The sequence below is a fragment of the Arvicanthis niloticus genome, chromosome 6 (genome assembly GCF_011762505.2).
Source record: "Arvicanthis niloticus isolate mArvNil1 chromosome 6, mArvNil1.pat.X, whole genome shotgun sequence".
NCBI classification, from domain to species: domain Eukaryota; kingdom Metazoa; phylum Chordata; class Mammalia; order Rodentia; family Muridae; genus Arvicanthis; species Arvicanthis niloticus.
Window position 1 is genome coordinate 35,030,542 of NC_047663.1, and position 21,213 is coordinate 35,051,754.

The window sequence follows — 21,213 nt, forward strand, 5'->3', positions numbered from 1 at the left end:
CTTTTCTCTCCGGCTTCCCCGCCCCTTCTCTCCCGCCTTCCCTTATTCATACAAGAAGCGCCTCAATTCCGATTGGCCAAGAGGTGATGCTCTCTCGGCCAATCGTAGTCCAACCTGTGCTTTGATCTTTTCAAGACAACGAACCCTGTAGAGACCACGTCTACGATTGGTCGTTCTTAGGCAAAGATTTAATTTTGAAATTTTCTATATGGTGTGGAAGAGGCTCATGCCCGAACTTCGTCTAATCCCCAGGCTCTTAGACTAGTAAGTGCAACAACGATTTTTTTTCTTTGTTACCTAGTCCCGTCTTCCGTTACTCGGACTGTTGGTGGTTGGGTTCTTATCCCTGAAGGAGGTGGGATCTTGAGCTAGACGGGGAGTGGGAGGGGGAAGATGGAGGAGAAAAGGGAAGGTTTGGGGCAGGACAAGAGCTCCGCTGGCAACATCTGAGCGACATTTTTATTTAACACTGCAATATATGTTTTGAAGAGATTGCCTTTTGCTCAGTCTTTTCCGTAACTTTTTGCTTCTCAAAGGGGGCCCGCCGACTACTGGTATTGGCTTCTCTGGTCGTTAGTGACAAATGCAAACTATAGGTATCTACTCAAATTTCCTATCAGAATATGTATTTAACCTGATGCTCGCCGCCGCCATTCTTCAACACATTTAAGTTTGTGGAGGAATATTTTATGTCAGGTAGCTTTACAACGTTCCATGATGCAGTTACTTCTGACATCTACTTTAAAAGTGCACACACACACACACACCCCTTTTTTTTTTTTTTTTTTTTTTGGTTTTGGTTTTGGTTTTTCGAGACAGGGTTTCTCTGTGTAGCCCTGGCTGCCCTAGAACTCACTCTGTAGACCAGGCTGGCCTCGTACTCAGAAATCCGCCTGCCTCTACCTCCCAAGTGCTGAGATTAAAGGCCTGCGCCTCTGCCCCTCAAAAGTACACCCTTTTTATTGTATGTCTCTAGTTTGTTGGGTAAGACTAAGGACCTGTGGTCACTCTGAGAAAGATATAGGAAAGAACCAGGTGGAGTTGGGGGTTGGGGGGAGCAATGCTTCACAACATAAACCAAAATTGACTGTAGGAAAATGGCAGTGATCATGCTACAGTATTCAAGGTGAACCAACTGAATTGGTGATAAAAATTAAATTGACTAAAGTTGGATGTAAAAAATGTGTTTTAGAACGTTGGTGATGAAATAGCAACTGTCATTTCCAATGCTGCCACAGTTTTAGAAGTGCCCCTGACCAAAGAACTTTCCATATAACTTATGGAGTTCTTAAAGAACCCACAGTGTCAACTCATGCAGAAAGCTAATTATTATTTTTCTGAGACAGGAGCTTGTGTATCAGCAACTGGAAAACTAGAAAAGCCCTTTTGAGGCTTCAGATCAAACTAACCCAGACTGTTTTTTTTTTTTTTTTTTTTTTTTTTTGGTTGGTTGGTTGTTTGTTTGTTTGTTTCAGATAAGGATATATATTTAAATATATTTAAATATAGAACATAAATATTTTAAATACTATTAAGTGTTTCAAAATACCTGTCTTAAAACACGTCTTTCATTTCGGATAATTGTATAAAGCCTGTTAAAGTTACTATACCCCATAGTCTACTAGAAAAAGTCATGGTCTCTGAAGACTTACAGGTCTGCATTTTTATACTTTATTGTATATTAGGCAGATAGCTGATCTTAACTCTCAGCTTAGTTTTGTATATTACTAGGACTAAAATCTTCCTTGTCAGGGATTAAAACCTTTGAGGAGATTGAAGATTAGCAGAGGAAAAGTAAAATGTACCCCACTTAAGGGAGCATTTAATAAATGGTCCCTCCCACTATGACATCTGCCTATCATAGTAGATGCCCATTATATGTTGCTGAATCACAAACCTATCTTTAAATATAATATAATCCACTACAGCCATTTTCTCTATTATAAGGGAAGTGAAGGGCTCAGTACTATAGTCACTTGGTAAACTGTTTTCTGACATGCAGAAAACCTTGGCTTGGCTCTGTAGCCCTTCATAAACCCAGTGTGATATCGCCATCATATAATGCAGTCTATCAAGTAGAGGCAGGAGTCATTGTTAGCTATATAGGAAGTTTGAAGGCCACCCTGGGATGCATAGAATCTTGTCTCAAAATTATTTGTAAAAAGGAAGGAGGGTCAGTTTAGTAATAGAGCACTTGCCTAAATGAATGCAAAGCCCTGGTTTTGGTCTCTGGCTGAGGAAGAGGGGCTTGCAGGGAATAAAGAGAAATTTATTTGGCTTTATGAACAAAACCACAAAAGCAAGGTAAGGGGCTAATGTAAAGACAAAGGAAGCCGGGTGGTGGTGGCGCATGCCTTTAATCCCAGCACTTGGGAGGCAGAGGCAGGTGGATTTCTGAGTTCGAGGCCAGCCTGGTCTACAGAGTGAGCTCCAGGTCAGCCAGGCCTACACAGAGAAACCCTGTCTTGAAAAACCAAAAAAAAAAAAAAAAAAGACAAAGGAAAAAATTCTGCAGAGACATTTTAAAACTGACTTTACATCTTCTTCCATTTGAAGTGATTTCTAGAATACTAGTTACTTTCTCTCTGGTTTTTGGTTTGGTTTGGTTTGGTTTGGTTTGGTTTGGTTTGGTTTGGTTTGGTTTTATGAGACAGGGTCTCATGTACCCAGGTTGGCCTCGAACTCATTAGGTAGCTGAAGCTATTCTTAAGTCCTGATCTACCTGTCTCCACCTTCCAAGTAGTGAGTACAGGTATGTACACTCTACCTTGGTTTTTAGATGTCTTAGATACAGGATCACTTATGTATCTTTTTGTTTGTTTGTTTTTGTTTTCACTTACAACTACAATTTATTTCTTAACCAAGGTTGGAGAAAAAGGAAAAACCTTGAAATAAACTTAAAACAACCAAGATGATATATATTCAGGGATATATAAAGTATCTATATCATAAGTCATTGAACTGTACACTGAAGTTTTATACATTTTCTATATATATACATTATTATTTACAAAAACATGCATTTCAGGTGCTAAAGAAATGGCTCTGTAGTTAAGAGTACTAGCTGCTCTTCTAGAAGACTTGGGTTCAATTCCCAGCACCCACATGGCAGTTCACAACCATCTATAGCTCCAGTTTCAGTGGATATGAAACCCTCTTCTGGCTTCCATAGGCACCAGACGTGCAAGTGGTGCAGAGACAGACACACAAGTGGGCAAAGCACCCCTCTACATAAAATGCATTTTTTCAACTTCAAACTTTCCTCTACAGAAATCATGCCCAAATTCAAGCAGCGAAGAAGAAAGCTAAGAGCCAAAGCCAAACGATTGTTTAAGAAGAAAGAAGCCTCACAGGTCCTGCCTAAGCTATTGACACCTCCCGCTCCACCACCCACACCAGAGAGGTAAGGTGTGATGGAGAAGACAGAAACAATTAGATCTCATCTGTGTCAGCCAGTGATAACATGCAGTCAAATTTGAATTTCATCCCCCATATAAATCATATAAATCATTTTTATTTTAAGTATGTCCCATGTGAAGTTTGACCTGTGCTTATACTACAAATATTGCTAGGCATGGTAGTTCAGCTCTCTGTAACCCTACCTCTCAGGAGGTTGAGGCAGGAGAATTGCTGAGAGTTCAAGATTGTCTTGGGCTACATAGTGAATTCTAGGCCAGCCTGGGCTATAAAGTAAAACAGAGTAGAGAAGGGCACAGTGGCACAAGTTTTCAACGACATCACTCAGGAAGCAATACAGGCAGATCTCTGTGAGTGCTGGGTCAGCTAAGGGATGTGTAGGGCACTGACAAAGGAAATCCTGTCCCTAAAAATGAAAAGCAAAGTAGAGCCAACAAGAAGGCTCAGCAGGAGCCAGGCAGTGGTGGCACACACCTTTAATCCCAGCACTTGGGAGGCAGAGGCAGGTGGATTTCTGAGTTCGAGGCCAGCCTGGTCTACCGAGTGAGTTCCAGGACAGCCAAGGCTATACAGAGAAACCTTGTCTTGAAAAACCAAAAAAAAAAAAAAAACCCAAGAAGAAGAAGAAGGCTCAGCAGGAAAACATCCTTTACCTCCAAGCTTAACTAGTTGAGTTTGATCCCTGGGACCTATATGGTAGAAGGAGAGAAGTCCTAAGACTGCCCTCTGACACACACACACACACACACACACACACGCACGCACGCGCACACACACACACACACACACACACACACACACGCGCGCGCGCACACATCTTTCTTTTAAAATGTAAGAATCAGAAGAAGTTTTATTCAAACCCAAAGTACCTACTTTCCCTTTTGAGTTAAATTTTACTAAATAATTGTAGCAACTACCTGATGAGACAGGGGTGCAGAACTTGGATAAAAAGCCTTAGTTGTGGTCAGGTTGGTCATCTATTCTGAGACTCAAAAGTTGAATGTACCATAGAAAGAAAGGCTGAGCCCCAGGAATTGTAGGGTGCTAGTATTCCTACTAACAAGCTTTGCTTACCCAGGGTTATAACTCCCTCTCCACTTTCTTTTGTTTGTGAGGATTGGTTCTTACTTTGTTGGTTTCATTTGAGAAAGTCTTTCTGTCTCCAGTCCTGGCCACCCTGGAACTGTCTGTCGCCCAGACTGACCTTGAGATTTTAGAAATGATCCTGCTTTAACCCTTCCTGTTTCTCCTCTGGGTGCTTGGCATGTACCACCTTATTCAGCTTATTTTATTTTTGGTATGCCAGGGATTAAAATCAGGGTGTCACACATGAAGAACAAAAATTAAAACTAAAGTCAGGCTCTGTAGCCCACATCTATAATCCCATATCGTGTTTAACAAGGTCATCATAGGATACATAAGACCCTGTCTCAAAAAAATAAAAATATGCCCAGCAGTGGTGGTAGGGTAGGCCTTTAATCCCAGCACTCAGGAAGCAGAGGCAGGTGGATCTCTATGAGTCTGTGGCCAGCCTGGTCTACAAAGTGAGATCCAGGAAAGCCAGGGCTCAAGTGCGCTAGCTTACAACCACACACAACTCTGCCTGCAGAAGATCCCTTACCCTCTGCCCTGGCCTCTGCAGGCACTCACACACACAGCATACACTCACACAGATGCAGCACACACACACACACACACAATTTATTTTAATCTAACAGTAAGTAAATAAATAAATAAAGCTATGCTTAGCACACACGTGGGTAATCCCAGCACTCAGGAAACAGAGAGGATTGGTGTAAGTTCAAGGCAACCCTAGTCCACATAGGACAGTCAGAACAACATAGTGAGACCCTGTCTCAAAAAAAGGAAAACCAAATCAAGGAAGTCAGTCAGTCATTCAGGGCATGGTCCTGAGTCACACTCTAAACAAGCTATTTGTGGTAGGAGATACCGATCACTGCGAGAATGTATGCTTGGCATACACCCTTAGACTCACTCCACAGCCCCAAAATTAATTAATTTAAAATAAATAAAGCCTACTAATTACTTAATTAGAAGCTGTCACTCTGACCTAGGTTGGGGTTGGGGGATGGTGTGTTTTGGGTTTCTTTGGGGCAGAGTCTCACTCTGTAGCCTTGGTTGGCCTAGAACTCACAGAGATCCACCTGATTTTATACTATGACTTGGAAGCAGGGATGTCTTTTCTTTTTTGAGACAGGGTCTTACTATATTGTTCTGACTGGCCCGGAACTCACTCTGTAGAACAAACTTGCCTTGAACTTATACTCATCCTCCTGCCTCTGCTTTCTGAGTGTGTGCTACCGTGCCCAGCCAGACCCACGATTTTTTTATTTGTTTTGTTTGATGTTTCTTCCACAGAGTGGTTACATCTTCAACAGATATTCCCCAAAGCAGAAACTGGCTAAGACCATCTTGGAACTTCAGATTTCCTAACATCAAAGATGCAATAAACCTTTGGACAAATAGAGCATGGTGCATATACAGTTGCTGTCAGACCTGTGTAGCCCAGGTATAGGGTTCATAAACCTGTTCTCAGCTGTATAGTTTTTTTTTTTTTTTTCCTGCCAAACATAGTATTTGTGTTCTTTTTATGGTTCCTAGGCTTGACTCCCAAGGCTAAGCTTGGATAAGATTAATTTGTTCAGTTATACCTGTCTTTGCTTACGTAAGACATATGTGACACCACTTGCTTTATCGTGCTGCTCATCAGAGTCAGGCTTGTTGATTTATGAATTTCAGAGTTTAGAAGTATTGAAAGATGCCATCTTCCCATCCCGAATCTACCACAGAGAACTTCACAGTCTAAAACAAGAATTGTGTGTTTTGAAAAGTGAATTGTGCAAGCTCCAAAAAAACCTAAAGGTTGGTATTGCCAAACAAACCCAGAGATTTTATCTGAAAAGACTATTGCAGTAGGAAAATACTCTGGGTATGAATTTGGGTATTACCTCAAATATCAGGCAAAATGGGTTCCTTTTGCAAAGGAGAAAGGCAAAACCATAATGGAGACACTGGAGAGATGACTGCCCAGTTATGAGAATGTACTGCTCTTGCAGAGGCTCAGTCTTGGTTCCTAGCACCTATAATGGGAGTCTTACAAGTGCCTGTAACTCCAGCTTCAAAAGATCCAACCTCTCTGGCCTCCAAAGGAATCCGTACTCATGAGTGCACATATGCACACATCCATGTAAATAAAATTTAAGTCTATTTTCAAATGTACATTAGGAAGTAGTAATGGTCTTGGCCACACAAACAAAATAGAAGTACAAAAAGGAATTATAAATAAAATAAAAAAATAAAATAAAATACAAGTATAAAAGGACCACATCAGTGGGCAACACTGATTGACAAAACAACAAAAAAAAAACCCTAAAAGGTTTGAAAAATGGATGCTTTCTTACATTATTGAGAACCAGCATAAACTAATAAAACCTTCATGTGCTATGGTGAGGAAATGGTCCTGCGGTTAAGAGTACTTGCTGCTCTTGCTGAGAACCCAGCTTTAGTTCCCAGCACCCAAGTCGGGTGTCTTGTTACTGCCTGTAACCCTAATACCAGGGAATCAAGCTCCCTCTTCTAACCTCTGCAGGCACCTACACCCACACGGTGCACATTCAAATAGATAGGCACCATACATATACAGAACATAAAATGAGTACCTTTTTTTTAAAAAAATATTATTTATTTAATGTAAATGAGTACACTGTCGCTGTCTTCAGACACAGCAGAAGAGGGCATCAGGTCCCATTACAGATGGTTGTGAGCCACCATGTGGTTGCTGGGAATTGAACTCAGGAACTCTGGAAGAGCAGTCAGTAAAGCATTTGCCTACCATGTGGACTCCAAGTTCAATCTCCAGCATGACGGAAGAGAGAGTTGCAAATAATATATACTGAAGTGTGATGAGTGTGCAAATGTGTGCAAATGTAGCATTCATGAGCCTGGGAGTGTAGATCAGTTGTACAGTGCCTAAATGGCGACTGCTCAATCCTCAGCATGACAATGAGCAACAAAAGGATCCAGGATACCGAGGACCCCTTCACCCCGTACCAGCACTTTTCATTAGGCGTGGCAGAGGCATGAGGTTGCCAAGCCTAGATCACAGTTCTGGGCCACTGTGAGCTAGAGAATGAGACTTTGTCTCAAAAAAACCAAAAGACTATAAAGACTATATACCATTAACTAAACTAAATACAAGGGCATAGAAAGAGATGGTGTTAGGTTTCTATAGGATGCATCACGTATAGTTAAAACATATAACGATATTTTTTTTCAGTTGGGCACAGTGATATGTGCCTATAGTTCTATAGTTCCCGTCCACTAGAGAAGCCAAAGCAAGAGAATCACCAGAGCCTAGGCGTTCAAGGCCACTCTGGATTCTCATCTCAAAATAGCTAATCTAACTAGATAATTAACTCAATTGAAGTATTTTTATGATATATATACATACATATATATGTATGTACCATACATATGATAGTTATCCTTGTATATAAGAACATACATATAATTTAATACATAATCTATATAATACATAATTGCATATATAATACATAATATATATGCATAATATATGAATGTATACTTAAATAATGCATGGTGTATAATATTTATATATGCATGTAAAGTATCACACACATATACACACATACATACTTATATTTCCTTATGTGTAAAGACTGTCTTTGAGCAGGGCTCTGATCCATTAGTACAGCAGTATCCTAAAATGCACACGGCCCTGAGTGTGCTCCTCATAATTGGAAACAAGAACAACAAAAAACACAGCCTGGGTGTGGTTGGGGTGGGTATGGGATCTCTTAGAACAGAGTTAGACAGTTGTGAGCTGCTGCCCCATTTGCTCTGGGAACCAAAGCCAGTCCTCTGCAAGAGCTGCAAGCTTGTAACTGCTGAGCCTTCCCTGTAGCCCAATAAACATTAGAACTATTGCAGTACGTTTGTTATTGTCGGGAGTAGTTTCTATAATCCAGCAAGGCTGAGGAAATAGTTTGCCTTGAGTTTAAGGCCAGCCTGAGCTACAGTATGAAACCCTGTCTGATAAAAGAAAAAAAAAAAAAACCTCTATGGATCACCCAATTAATCTATTGTCCATTTGTCAAATATGATATCTTCCAGAGCATCTCAGAAAACTCATCTTGTTCAAGCTGTTGTCACACGTGTTGCATGAATAATAAACTTACAACTGTGCCTGCCCGAGCTCCAACAACCCATGAGGAATCCCAAATAACACTTCCTCCCACACAGCCACAGCCAGCCAGACATCCTCCCCCTCTACCTCCGCCTCCTCCTCCTCCTCCTCCCCCCCCTCTCCCTCCACCTCCGCCACCACTAGCACCTTTGCTACTCAGAAAATCTGGTACCACTAAAGCACTTAAGGTAAGAAATAAGAAACAGTGTGCCTTGGTTAGAGTGTAATACAGGAGTAAAGCCAAGTGGCCTTTAAAGTTGGACCAAGGGCCTAGATACAAATATAAAGGCTATATTTTGTTCTGATTCTACACCTTAATTTTGTTAATTATTCAGATTTTAGTTATAAGTTTTTGTTATACTTTTGGGGGGGAGGCTTGTTTTTGTTTTTAGATATAGTCTCACTGTGTTGCCCCACTTGGTCTTGAACTGGTGGGTTCAAGCAGTCCTGTTTTAGTCTTTGAGCATTATGGGCGTATGTCACCACACCAGTGTAATTATTGGGTTTTCTTGTTCTTGTTTTGTTTTAGGTTTTTGTTGTTGGCAATTTTTGTTTATTGGTTTTCTGAAACAGGATCTTGATATGTAACCCAGACTGCCTTAGAACTCAATATGTAGCCTAGGCTAGCCTCTAACTCATGATCTTTTGTTTCAGCTCTTGAGGAGCTTGGACTGTATTCCACCATATATACATACATATGTACATACTTACATACATGCATACATGCATATTCACACATATACACATACGAATACTTACAAATACGTGAGTATGTGTGTACCACTATACCTTGCTCCAATTATTGTGTATTTCAAAAAGTTTATTCCCAACACATTTCTAAGCCTAGCAGTTCAGAAGTAGAAGTATGAGGATCAAGAGGTCAGGTCATCCTTGGTTATGTGGTGAGTTTATGGCTATATTTTGTATTTGAACCTAGTCTCAGAACAAAAATACAAAGAAAAAAGAAAAAAAACTCTGGTGTGGAGGAGCTGGAAAAATGGCTCAGCAGTTAAGAGCACTTGCTGCTCTTGCAGAGAACCAGGGTTTGGTTCCTAGCACCAACTTTGTAGGGCACAACTATCTATAACTCCAGTTCCAGGAGATCTGACATCCTCTTGTAGTCTCCAAGGGCTCCAGACATACATGAAGTACACATACATACATACAGTCTAAACACTCATATATTAAAATATAGAAACTTTTTTCATTTTAAAATTATTTTGTCTTATGTGAATGGATGTTTTGCCTGATGTATGTCCATGGACCATGTACATGCTTGGTGAATGAAAAGGTCAGAAGGTATTGGATACCCTGGAAATGGTGTGAGTCATGGGTACTGGGAAAAGAAGTCAGGTCCTCTGCAAGTACCACCCCACATACCAGCATCCACCCACCCCCATCGTTCTCCCTTGCTCAGACAGAATGTGACTAATCCCTAAGGTTATATAAGAATTAACTTTAGATAGATATGGTGGTACATTCCTATAATCCCAGCACTTGGAAGCTGAGGCAAGAGGATTGCCACAAGTTTGAGGCCAGTTAAAGCTACATATGGGGTACTAGGACAGGCAGGACTACGTAGCAATACCCTGTCCCAAAAATCATCGTAAAGAAGAAGGAAAAAATAAAATAAATAACAATAGCAAGTTAACTTTCAATTCTTGACTCTTTACAAAGTAGATTTGGATTTCACTAGATGTCCTGATCCCAATTTTAATTCTTACCTCTCTATGTATTTTAAGGTTGAACCATTAAAGAAAGATGGACCCATGCATATAACAGTTAAAGATCTACTCACTGTGAAATTAAAAAAGACACAGAGTATTGACGAACGAAAAAAGGTAAGATGTCATGAGCCCACACAAGGCCCACCTCCCTCGGGGGGTATTTTGTGTATGTGTTATATTTGTGTGTTTGTGAAGATGTGAGTAAAAGTCAGGTTAGAACTCACTCTGTAGACCAGACTGGCCTTGAACTCACAGAAATCTACCTGCCTCTGACTCCCAAGTGTTGGGATTAAAGGTTAGCACCACCATGGCTGGTATCTACCTGACTTTTTTTGATGTGGTGTCTCACTGAGCCTAAAGCTCCCTGGTTGAGCTATACATGTTGAGCAGCAAGCCCCAAGGATCCCCCTAACTGCGCCCCCCCCCCCCCCCCCCCCCCCCGCTACAACTGCAGATGTCTTCTGCCACAGCCAGCTCTTTACACAGAGGCTGGGAATCCGGACTCAAGTTCTCATCTTTAAACAGTAAACACTGCACCAACTAAGCCGTCTCCCAAGTTCTGAGGTGTGTTTTTCTGAGATGAGATATTGGTCCTTAACCCAGGCCAGCTTCAGATCCTTGAGTACACCACACCTGAACCTTACAAGTGTTAGAAACACAGCATCACGCCTGGCATTTTCCTTTTTTAACCTGGTTGTTCCTTTGTGGGAAGTAAATATGATAAACTTTATGTATAGAAATTATTCTGTGGCTGGGCAGTGGTGGCGCACGCCTTTAATCCCAGCACTCGGGAGGCAGAGGCAGGCAGATTTCTGAGTTCGAGGCCAGCCTGTTCTACAGAGTGAGTTCCAGGATAGCCAGAGCTACACAGAGAAACCCTGTCTCGAAAAAACAAAAACCAAAAAAAACAAACAAACAAAAAAATTGTTCTGTGGCCTCTGAGTATACAGTTTAATGACAGAGCATTTACTTAATATGTTTGAGGCCCTGGGTTCAATATTTAAAACAAAAAAACAGGCTTGGGAGATGGTTCCATTGATAAAGTGCTTGGCATAAAAGCATGAAGACCTGAGTTCAGATCCCTGGCACTCGTGTTTTTAAAGCAGGCCTACCTAATCTAAGACTGGAGAAGTGGAAACAGTCAGATTCCCAAAACTCCCCAGCTAGTCAGTCTAGCCAGTGAGCTCCAGGTTCTGTCTCAATATGATAGTGAATGATAATGAAGATGCCTGCCATTGACCCTGGCCTCCATGCACACATTCACACACACATGCACAAGAATATGTTCACATACGTACACCATGTATACCCATACACATCTTATGTTCAAGATGGTCACAGTGGTGTACACCAATGATCCTAGCACTTGAGCAGTAGTGGTTAAGAATCAGGAGTTCAGGGTCATCCTTCGGTACATGAGGAGTCAAGAGGCCAGCCTGGGCTACAAGAGACATACTGTAGATAAAAACATTCGAGATAGGTGTGGTGCCTCATACTTGTAATCTTATCACTTGAGGCAGGAGGATTTCTTTGAATTCAAGGGCACATGAAATTTCAGGCTAGCCTAGTCTTGCCAATGACATCCAATCTAGTAAAACCTGAGAGAGGTGGAGGGAGTGAGAGAGAGCCATTGAACCTTTGAAATAAAAGTCGAGTTGAATCATGGAAAACTTATACAATCTGGCTGTCAAAATATATGCCATTTTGGTGTGTTCACATTCAAATGGTATTTTATTATGTATCTTTAATGTTTCATTTTGTAATTAAAGCTTGTGCCATCACCACCAGAGGAACGGACTCCACTAGTTACTGTCTCTGACCTGCAGCGTGTTACCCTAAAATCTAACACCAGGGTGTTAGCAACTCGAATTAAAAATGTCTTAATGTAAGTAAGGAATTACACAGCATTATTCTCTACTGCTACTTAAAATGTGATTTCTTTTAACTACATGTAATTTATTGTTGTGTGTGTATGTTGGGGATATGGGAAAATGTACACAAGCCACTGCCCTTGTATGGAGGTCAGAAGACAGCCTTGTGGAGTTGGCTCTCCTCGCATCACATGGATTCTGAGGGATCAAACATTGGCCATTAGGCTTACAATGCAGCAAGGGCTCCTTAGCCATGGAAACTTTTGGCTCTTTTTTTTTTTTTTTTTTTTTTTTTTTTTTTTTTTTTTTAATTTGTATTTATTTTATGTGTGTGAGTACACTGTGACTCTCTTCAGACACACCAGAAGAGGGCACCAGACCCCATCACAGATGGTTGTGAGCCACCATGTGGTTGCTGGGAATTGAACTCAGGACCTCTGGAAGAGCAGAGCTCTTAACCACTGAACGATCTCTCCAGGCCTTTTTGGCCCATTTTAAAAAACATTTTTTAACCCTTCAGTTTCAGGGCTGGTGAGATGGCTCAGCAGGTAAAGGTGTTTGATGCCAAGCCTGAGTTCAATCCCATGTGGTACATGGAAAGAACCAAACTAAAAGTTCTTCTCTGCCCTCCACATGTAAATGGTGGCACAAATGTACACACACACACACACACACACACACACACACACACACACACTGTTTTTAAATTTCATTCATCTGCCTCCTGACTATGGGTACAGTGTAACCAGATGCCTTATGCTAGTCTGTGTACTGGCTATCACTCCTTTCCTGTATGATGGACTGTATCTGTTCTTTTTTCCTTTTCCTCTTTTTATTTTTTTAAGACAGGGTCTCACTGTGTAGCCCTCACTGACTTGGAACTCGCTTTGTAGACCAGGCTGGCCTTGAACTCAGAGATTCACCTGCCTCTGCCTCCCAAACAAGTGCAAAAGTGCTTAGCACACACCCCTTCTTAAATCATTAGCTTGCATAACTTGGACTAATTTAGCATAATTAATTATATGTAAATGTCACAGCTGAAATCCTGTTTTGAGACATTAAGATTGCTTACGGTTTCTACTATCGCTCTTCAGTAACTGTCCCAAATGCCAGCCTTATGCTTAGCCGAGTTTTTCCCTAGGATAGACTCTTACAGGTATTATTACTGGGTCAGGCAGTTTTACTTTGGGTTGAGGAATACGTACGCTCAGTGATGAACACTTAGGATGTGAAAGGCCCTGGGTTCACACCCCAGCATCACCATGAAACCATTCTTACTGAAATGGCTATGTAGAACCAGGCATAGTGGTACACACACCTTTGATACTAGCACTTGGGAGTCAGAGGCAGGTGGATCTCTGAGTGCTAAGCTAGCCTGGTCTATATAGTGAGTCCCAAGACATTCAGAGCTACATGGGTAGAGGCAAGGAAAGAAGGAATGGCTACATAGTATATGATCCTATGCTGCATCTGCTGCTATTTTCTTTTATTAATCGTCATCATTGGGCTGGAGAGATGGCTCAGCGGTTAAGAGCACTGACTGCTCTTCCAGAGGTCCTGAGTTCAATTCCCAGCAACCACATGGTGGCTCACAACCATCTGTAATGGGATCTGATGCCCTCTTCTGGTGTGTCTGAAGACAGCAACAGTGTACTCACAGATATGAAATAAATAAATCTTTTTTAAAAAATCATCATCATCTTCATCACTATTACTATTGATTATTTTTTTTAAGACAGGACTTCTCTGTGTAGCCCTGGCTGTCCTGGAACTAACTCTGTAGACCAGGCTGGACTCAGAGATCCACCTTCCTCTGTCTCCTGAGTGATGGGATTAAAGGTTAAAGGCTTGGGCTGACATCACCCAACTCCCAACCTATTGTTTTCTTAATGTAGCAAAAAACAAACAAACAAAACCTATAAAATTGACCTCATTTAGAAAAAGTGGTGAAGTCTGGAAAGTTTAATGTTTATGTCTTTATTCTCAGTTCTCCTGGTAAAAGCCAAATCGATCTCCGGAAACTCCTGAGAAAAGTCGAGGTAGAAAGGTAAGAGTCTCTCACCCCTATGCTTTCCACGTCACTCTGGAAAGTGGGAATAAAACCCAGCTCTGCTCTTCTTCACAGGAGCCCAGGTGGAACCCCTCTTAACAACAAAGAAAACATGGAAACAGGAACTGGACTCACTCCAGTTATGACTCGGGCCTTAAGGAGAAAGTTTCAGGTATGTCTGCATGGGAAAACCAAAAATCCAAACTTAAGTCCTCTGGTTAGTTTGCCTGAAAATTTATTTCTGTAAGTGTTGAGAGTATGGCCGGGCATGCATAAGGGCCTAGTTCAGTGCCAAGCACTGGAGGGAGGAAGGGAGGGAAGAAGAATAAGCTAATTTATTTAGAATCAGAAGTACTTATTATGCTGGGCAGTGGTGGCACACGCCTTTAATCCCAGCACTTGGGAGGCAGAGGCAAGCAGATTTCTGAGTTCGAGGCCAGCCTGGTCTACAGAGTAAGTTCCAGGACAGCCAGAGCTACACAGAGAAATCCTGTCTCAAAAAAACAAACAAACAAAACCAAACAAACAAAAGAAGTACTTATTATAGGGTCTCACTATGTAATTCCCATGCTGACCTCGAGTGCATAATCTTCCTGACTCAGCTTTTAGGAAAATAAGTGTGTTCCACTACATTAAAAAAGTAGCACACACTCTCTCTTTCTCTCCCTCCTCCATCTCCCTCCTCCTCGCCCTCTCCTTCTCCCTGTCCTTCCTCCCTCCTCCCTCTTTCTCTCCCTCTCCTTCTCTCTCCCTCTCCCTCTCCCTCTCTGTTTTTTTGTTTTTGGGGTTTTTTGGTTTTTCGAGACAGGGTTTCTCTGTGTAGTCCTGGCTGTCCTGGAACTCACTCTGTAGACCAGGCTGGCCTGGAACTCAGAAATCCGCCTGCCTCTGCTTCCCAAGTGCTGGTATTAAAGGCATGCGCCACCACTGCCTGGCTCCCTCTCCATTTTTTAAGACAGGGTTTGTCTGTGTAGTCCTGGCTGTCCTGGAACTCACTTTGTAGACAAGGCTGGCCTCAAACATAGAGATCCACCTGCCTCTGCCTCCCAAGTACGAGGATTAAAGGTGTGCGCCATCCGCCCAGCAAGTAGCTCTTCTAGTAACAATAATAATAACGGGCTGGAGAGTGTGTAGCAGTTAAGAGTATATATATATTCTAACAGAGAGGTGAGGTGGATTCCCTGCACCCACAGCAGGCAGTTCCCAATCATTTGTGACTCTGGCTCCTAAGGCATCTGACAGTTCTGCCCTCTGGATACTTATACTCATAGGTACATTCACATAGTTTAGAAATAAAACTAGCTGGGCAGTGGTGACACATGCTTTTACTCCCAGCACTTGGGAGGCAGAGAAAAGCAGATCTCTGAGTTTAATGCCAGCCTGGTCTACAGAGTGCATTCTAGGACAGGTAGGGCTACACAAGGAAACCCTGTCTTGAAAACAAAAGAAAAAGATCTTTAATTAATAGTAATAAATCAAGCCAGGCAATACACACCTTTCACCCTAGTACTTGGGAGGTAGAAGCAGGAGGATCACCAGTTGAAGGCCAACATGGGCCCTAATTTCAGCTAGGAGCTTCAAAATACAAACAAACACAAAAGCTTGTCTTGTTGATACAATCTTAAAATACGTGAGAGGCTGAGACAGGAAACCACTACAGAGTATTTTGAAGGCTTGCTTGTGCAGCTTAGTGAGTGTTGAGGCCTGCTCTTTTTAACATAACTGTAGCCATTTTGTATTTAGTCTCCATTTTACTCCTAGGGTGAAATTAAGTTCAGGTTCTCAGACTCTACTTCCCATAAGTAAATACCCATCCATAGCTGACACTGGAAACTTCTCCTAAAAGTCACAATGCTCTAGTCGTGTAACTTACGCTTTGCTGTATTAGAGTGCTCTGAGACGCCCCTGGTCACCACCTGCCCACCACCCCTCTTACCCCACCTTACTTTGTCTGGTTAGCCAAAATGCCTTCTGAACTTCTGAGCCTGGATTTCCCTGTAAAAAGCTTGCCCTAAGAATAAACTGTTACCACAGTTAGGCGTCCAAGTCCTTTTTGGTGGTCCTGATTGTTCAGTCTTGGGTGTGCATTCAATAAACTATTCTTGCTTAGTGAGACCAGTGGTCGTATGGTCTGTGTAGCAGTTCCTGAACCCCCACAGTGAGTTTCTATCTCAAAATAAGAAGCCAAGAGTCCAGAACTGGAGCTCAGTGGTAATGCCCTTCCCAGCCGCATGAGGGACGGACACCCTGTGTCCAACTTCGCCCTTCCCAGCCGCATGAGGGATGGACACCCTGTGTCCAGCTTCACCCTTCCCAGCCTCGCATGAGGGACGGACACCCTGTGTTCAGCTTCCAGTACTACAAAGGCAAGCAAAAAAGACAACAAACAAATCAGGGAATGATAATTTTTCATTCTGTATGCTTTGCAAAATGCTTTAATTATTTGGTATTTGGTATCAAATTCTATGAAGAAAATAAAAGTGCTGTAATTTACAGCTAGAATTACATTTCCCCTTTCCTTATGAGTGTTTGATGATTTAATTTCCTTTAGAGACAGTTTACCACGTACTTCCTGTGTGGTGAGCACTGTACTAGAGTACCTGGATTAGAACAGTTAACAATGGCAGACACAGGTCTGCTCTTGTCTTTTTTTTTTTTTTTTTTTTTTTTTTTTTTTAATGTATGAGTACTCTGTCTGCATATATGACTGCATACCAGAAGAGGGCATCAGATCCCATTACAGATGGTTGTGAGCCACCATGTGGTTGCTGGGAATTGAATTCAGGACCTCTGGAATAGTAGCCGGTGGTTTTTTTGTTTGTTTGTTTTTTGGGTTTTTTTTAGAATTATTTATTTTATGTTTATGTAGCTTTCTTCAGACACACCAGAAGAGGGCATCAGATCCCATTACAGATAGTTGTGAGCCACCATGACCTCTGGAAGAGCAGTCAGTGCTCTTAACCACTGAGCCATCTCTCCAGCCCTATCCAGTGTTCTTAAGCACTGAGCCATCACTCCAGCTCAAGATCTGCTGTCTTGAACCTTTCATTCCAGTGGAAAATACAGATGTGAATCAAAGAATTCCTTATAGCCTCCTTCCATAGTAAGTGCTGTTAAAGAAAGGAATAAAGTTTTGTTGGAACCCATGACAGGATATGATCTAGCCTAGATGGCCTAGCCTGGAATATTTCCTTAAGTAATGATTCTGGCAGAGTCATTTAAAGAATGAATAGGAAGTAACAGGGAGAGGGTTATCCTACTATAAATGTCAGAGAAGAGAATATTCTAGGCAACAAAAGAACAGCATGTGTAAGTGTCCCATCTGAGGTATCTAATGGCCTATAAAACAGCCTGACAGATGGCAGCGAGCTGTCTCTAAACCTGATGAAGGTCACAGATGAGGACAGAGTTGGGAGTCAGGCTGTGCTGTGCATTGTTAGCAGGAAAAGGCAAACAGCTTTCACATTGTCACCTGCGTAGGTGAACCACGTGAACAGCATCTTTTCCACACCAGTTAGCTTAGTCATCTTCCTGATCTCTTGTATTGCTGAGTCTGTGATGAGAAGCCATCTTCTGCCTTCCCTGCTGGAATGCTAGGACTTGGGGTTGCTGGACTTGTGGCTTCCATCACTGTTGTTTCTTATTCCCATGGAGCTGAAGCACCACAGCCTCTGAGATAAAGGGAGGAGCCTCACAGAAGCCTCAGGCACTCTCTTTCTCTATTAGCCTAGGACCCTGCTACCCTTGCCCCACCCCATAACTGGTACAGTGTGCTGGGAACTATGGAAACAGGTAATAATAACAATAACAACAGCAACAACAACAGAAACCCAAACCCACTTAGTAGGAAGATATATAGAGTAAAGATTGTTAAAGAAGTCAGGCGTGGTGGTGCATGCTTTTAATCTCAGCATTGGGAAGTGGAAACAAGTGGATCCCTGAGTTCGAGGCCAGCCTGGTCTACAGAGTGAGTTCCAGGACAGCCAGGGTTTCACAGAGGTAATTTGACCATACAGGGCTTAGTCAAAATACTAATTCATTTTTCTACATATATATTTTTATAAATGTACTCTCTCCCCAACCCCACCAAGAGTTTCAAGTAGCCAAGTAGCCATGTAACTGAGGTCTACAATGAATTAATTTTTCTTGGTTGGTTGGTTGGTTGGTTGGTTGGTTGGTTGGTTGGTTTTTTTAAGCTGAGGACCAAACCTAGGGCTTTATAATTGCTTGGCAAACATTCAACTTTGAGCTAAATCTTCAACTACTGGAATTCACTTTTGTTTTTTGTTTTTTGGTTTTTTTTCTCTTTTCTTTTTTGTTTTTTGTTTTGTTTTGTTTTTGCTTTAAAGACAAGGTCTTAACCTTGTAACTCTGGGTGACCTGGAACTTGCTACATAGACCAGGATGGCCTTAAACTCCTGTCTGGGGTTAAAGACATGGGCTACCACCCAGCTGGAATTCACCTGAACATTCCTTTGGGAAATAGGAAGTCCACAGCTAGTCTAGCTGTTTCATCTTGTCGTCCCTGCTCTTTGTCCTTTATTTTTGTTTAGTGCTGCTGCTGCTGCTGCTGCTGCTGCTGCTGCTGCTGCTGCTGCTGCTGCTGCTGCTGCTGCTGCTGGTTGTTTGTTTGGTTGGTTGGTTGGTTGGCTGGTTAGTTGGTTGGTTGGTTTTGGTTTTGAGACAGAACCTCACCATATAGCCTAGGCTGGCCTCAAACTCGTAGCAATCCAGCCTCAGACTGTCAAGTGTGGGACTCCAGACATGAGCCACCATTTCATGTTCTCTTCCATCCTTAATATATGGCTTTTATCCTCATGGTGCACAATGGCAGTGCTTCCTATACACTCATATTCCCATCTCAGGCAAAAGGAGGAAGACCACGGACAAGAGGCTTGTTAGCTTCTGTTTGTATCAGGAAGGCTGGGAAAGTTAGCCAGGAATGCAAAGCTGCCATGCACAAAGCATCACGGCTTTGTTGATAAGGAAGAAGCCCTGTGTTGGCCACAGGAGCACCATTCAGGTTGTAACTGTGACTTTCTTTTTTACAGCTGGCTCATCCTCAAAGCCCTACTCAGTCTCTGCCACTTTCCACAAGCAGTTTTGATGAACAAAACTGAGAGCAACTTGGCCTGACTTCCCTGGAGTGATCCATACAATCATAGACCAATCCTCCCAAGTGTTAATGTACTAAGATATGTATAACTACATGAATGTAACTCTTCTTGAAGACTCATATGTTCTGGTGTTCATGATGGTAAGGGGACTGGATGAGAAAATGCGGTCTTCAAAGTAGTGTTTATCCTGGAATTACCCAATTTAGGTTAGAGTGACTATTCAAATTTAGTTCCATAGGGGTTGGCAATATGGTTCAAAAGACACTTGCCACCAAGCCTAATGACTCAAGTCCAATGCCCAGGTCCCAAATAGAGGGAAGAAAAGTATTATGATATGTGCCCCTTCAACACACAAAATTAATAAATATGTTAAGAAATACTAATGGTAAAAATAGTTTGTTATATAAAGGTAGTTATGACATTTAGAACATAGTATGAGTCTTCTCCTTTCTTTCTTGTTTCTTCATTCTTTCTCTTCCTCTTCTTCCTCTTCCTTCTCCTCCTCCTCCTTTTCTTCTTTTTGGTCTGAACCCGTTCCTCACACATTGCTAAGTACACATACCCTGAACTATACCTTCAGCCTATATTCCTTACTTTTTATATCTGCTGTCCATTTTCCAGCAGTCAAATAAATTCTTCATGATTTCAGCATGAACCTTCTATTTTCCAGAATGCCTTGCCAAGGATTCTGTGTAGTCTGTGGCAGTTTTATCATGAAGCCGGTTCCTGCTTTGCTCCTTACCAGACTGTATATTTGCTGGCAGTGATGTATCTCCCACTGGACTTCGTTCATTCTTGCTAGTCTAGAGCTGTCAGACTTAGCAAATAAGAATATAAGGTACTCCATTAAATTTGAATCTCAGATAAACCATAAATAAGCTTTAAGACTAAATCTGTCCTAATAAACAACAAATATTTGAGTGTTACAGATGGAACTCAAGGTCATGAATGTGCTAAGCTAGTAGAAATATCTCCTTACTATTGAATGACGTGCACTTACATTTAAAAACTATATTTAATTCTTTGCAGGGAGTTCAGGAATATAGTGCTTGTCTAGAATGTTCATGGCCCTGGGTTCAAACCCTAGTACTAATACACAAACACACACACATATTCACACACTCCTTCATGTGATGGTTAATATCAGTTATCTACTTCATATTATCTATAATTACGTGGAAGACGGCTTTCCATCTTGATTAGGCTAATTGAGATGGGATAACCTACCCTCAGGGAGAGATCACCCTAAGCTGTGGATGCAATGTGACCAGCTGCCTTAAGCTCCTGCCATCTTGATCCTTTTCCGTCCACAATGGAGTTTATGGTAGAACTATAAGCCAAAAGGAGCCCTTTCTTTTCTCAGCTATTCCATCACAGCAACTACAAAACTAATAATTCATCATACCTATGTATATATGTGCTATTACTTCTCTGAAATTCACATTTAACTAAGAACCTTATATTTTACCTAACTACCTTATCTGTCCATTCCTGAAAAGTTGCAGTTTATTTCTGGGATCCCATGGTTTACCACATGTCGTCCTGGCACTAAACACTATGTAGCTTTAGCCAGGATCCCATCACATATGTTCTAAGGAGAATAGATGGGTGATTCGCAGTAAAGTGAGTGTCACTCAAGGTGCAGAAGTAGCTTTCTTCTTCAGTGCAGAGGAGTCTCCGGGCTTTGAGCATGCTGGGCGAGTGCTTCTTGCAAGTGATCCAAGCCATACTCCCAGCTTCAGGATCATCTCTGATGCTGTTACTGTACAATGGTAGGAAAGAAACCCTACCACAGAGTTGTATT

The 21,213-nt window shown here is 41.8% G+C and overlaps 1 protein-coding gene across 1 annotated transcript; it reads left to right on the forward strand.

Annotated features, from left to right (window-relative positions):
* Nucleotides 1-129: 129 nt before the first annotated feature.
* Prr11 (proline rich 11) lies at nt 130-19,558 on the forward strand. The gene is made up of 10 exons (XM_034506454.2): nt 130-264; nt 3,271-3,403; nt 5,797-5,947; nt 6,178-6,300; nt 8,572-8,832; nt 10,387-10,485; nt 12,141-12,256; nt 14,230-14,289; nt 14,368-14,464; nt 19,344-19,558. The coding sequence occupies exons 2-10, from the start codon at nt 3,276-3,278 to the stop codon at nt 19,410-19,412; spliced, it is 1,104 nt and encodes a 367-aa protein (XP_034362345.1). The 5' UTR covers nt 130-264; nt 3,271-3,275; the 3' UTR covers nt 19,413-19,558.
* Nucleotides 19,559-21,213: the final 1,655 nt, after the last annotated feature.

What these genes read in the sequence shown, in the direction of transcription:
- Prr11 (XM_034506454.2), top strand. Translation starts at nt 3,276, where the DNA reads ATGCCCAAATTCAAGCAGCGAAGAAGAAAGCTAAGAGCCAAAGCCAAA. An exon ending in CCACCACCCACACCAGAGAG is followed by an intron (nt 3,404 to 5,796) that starts GTAAGGTGTGAT and finishes TTTCTTCCACAG; the next exon opens with AGTGGTTACATCTTCAACAG. An exon ending in AGCTCCAAAAAAACCTAAAG is followed by an intron (nt 6,301 to 8,571) that starts GTTGGTATTGCC and finishes GATATCTTCCAG; the next exon opens with AGCATCTCAGAAAACTCATC.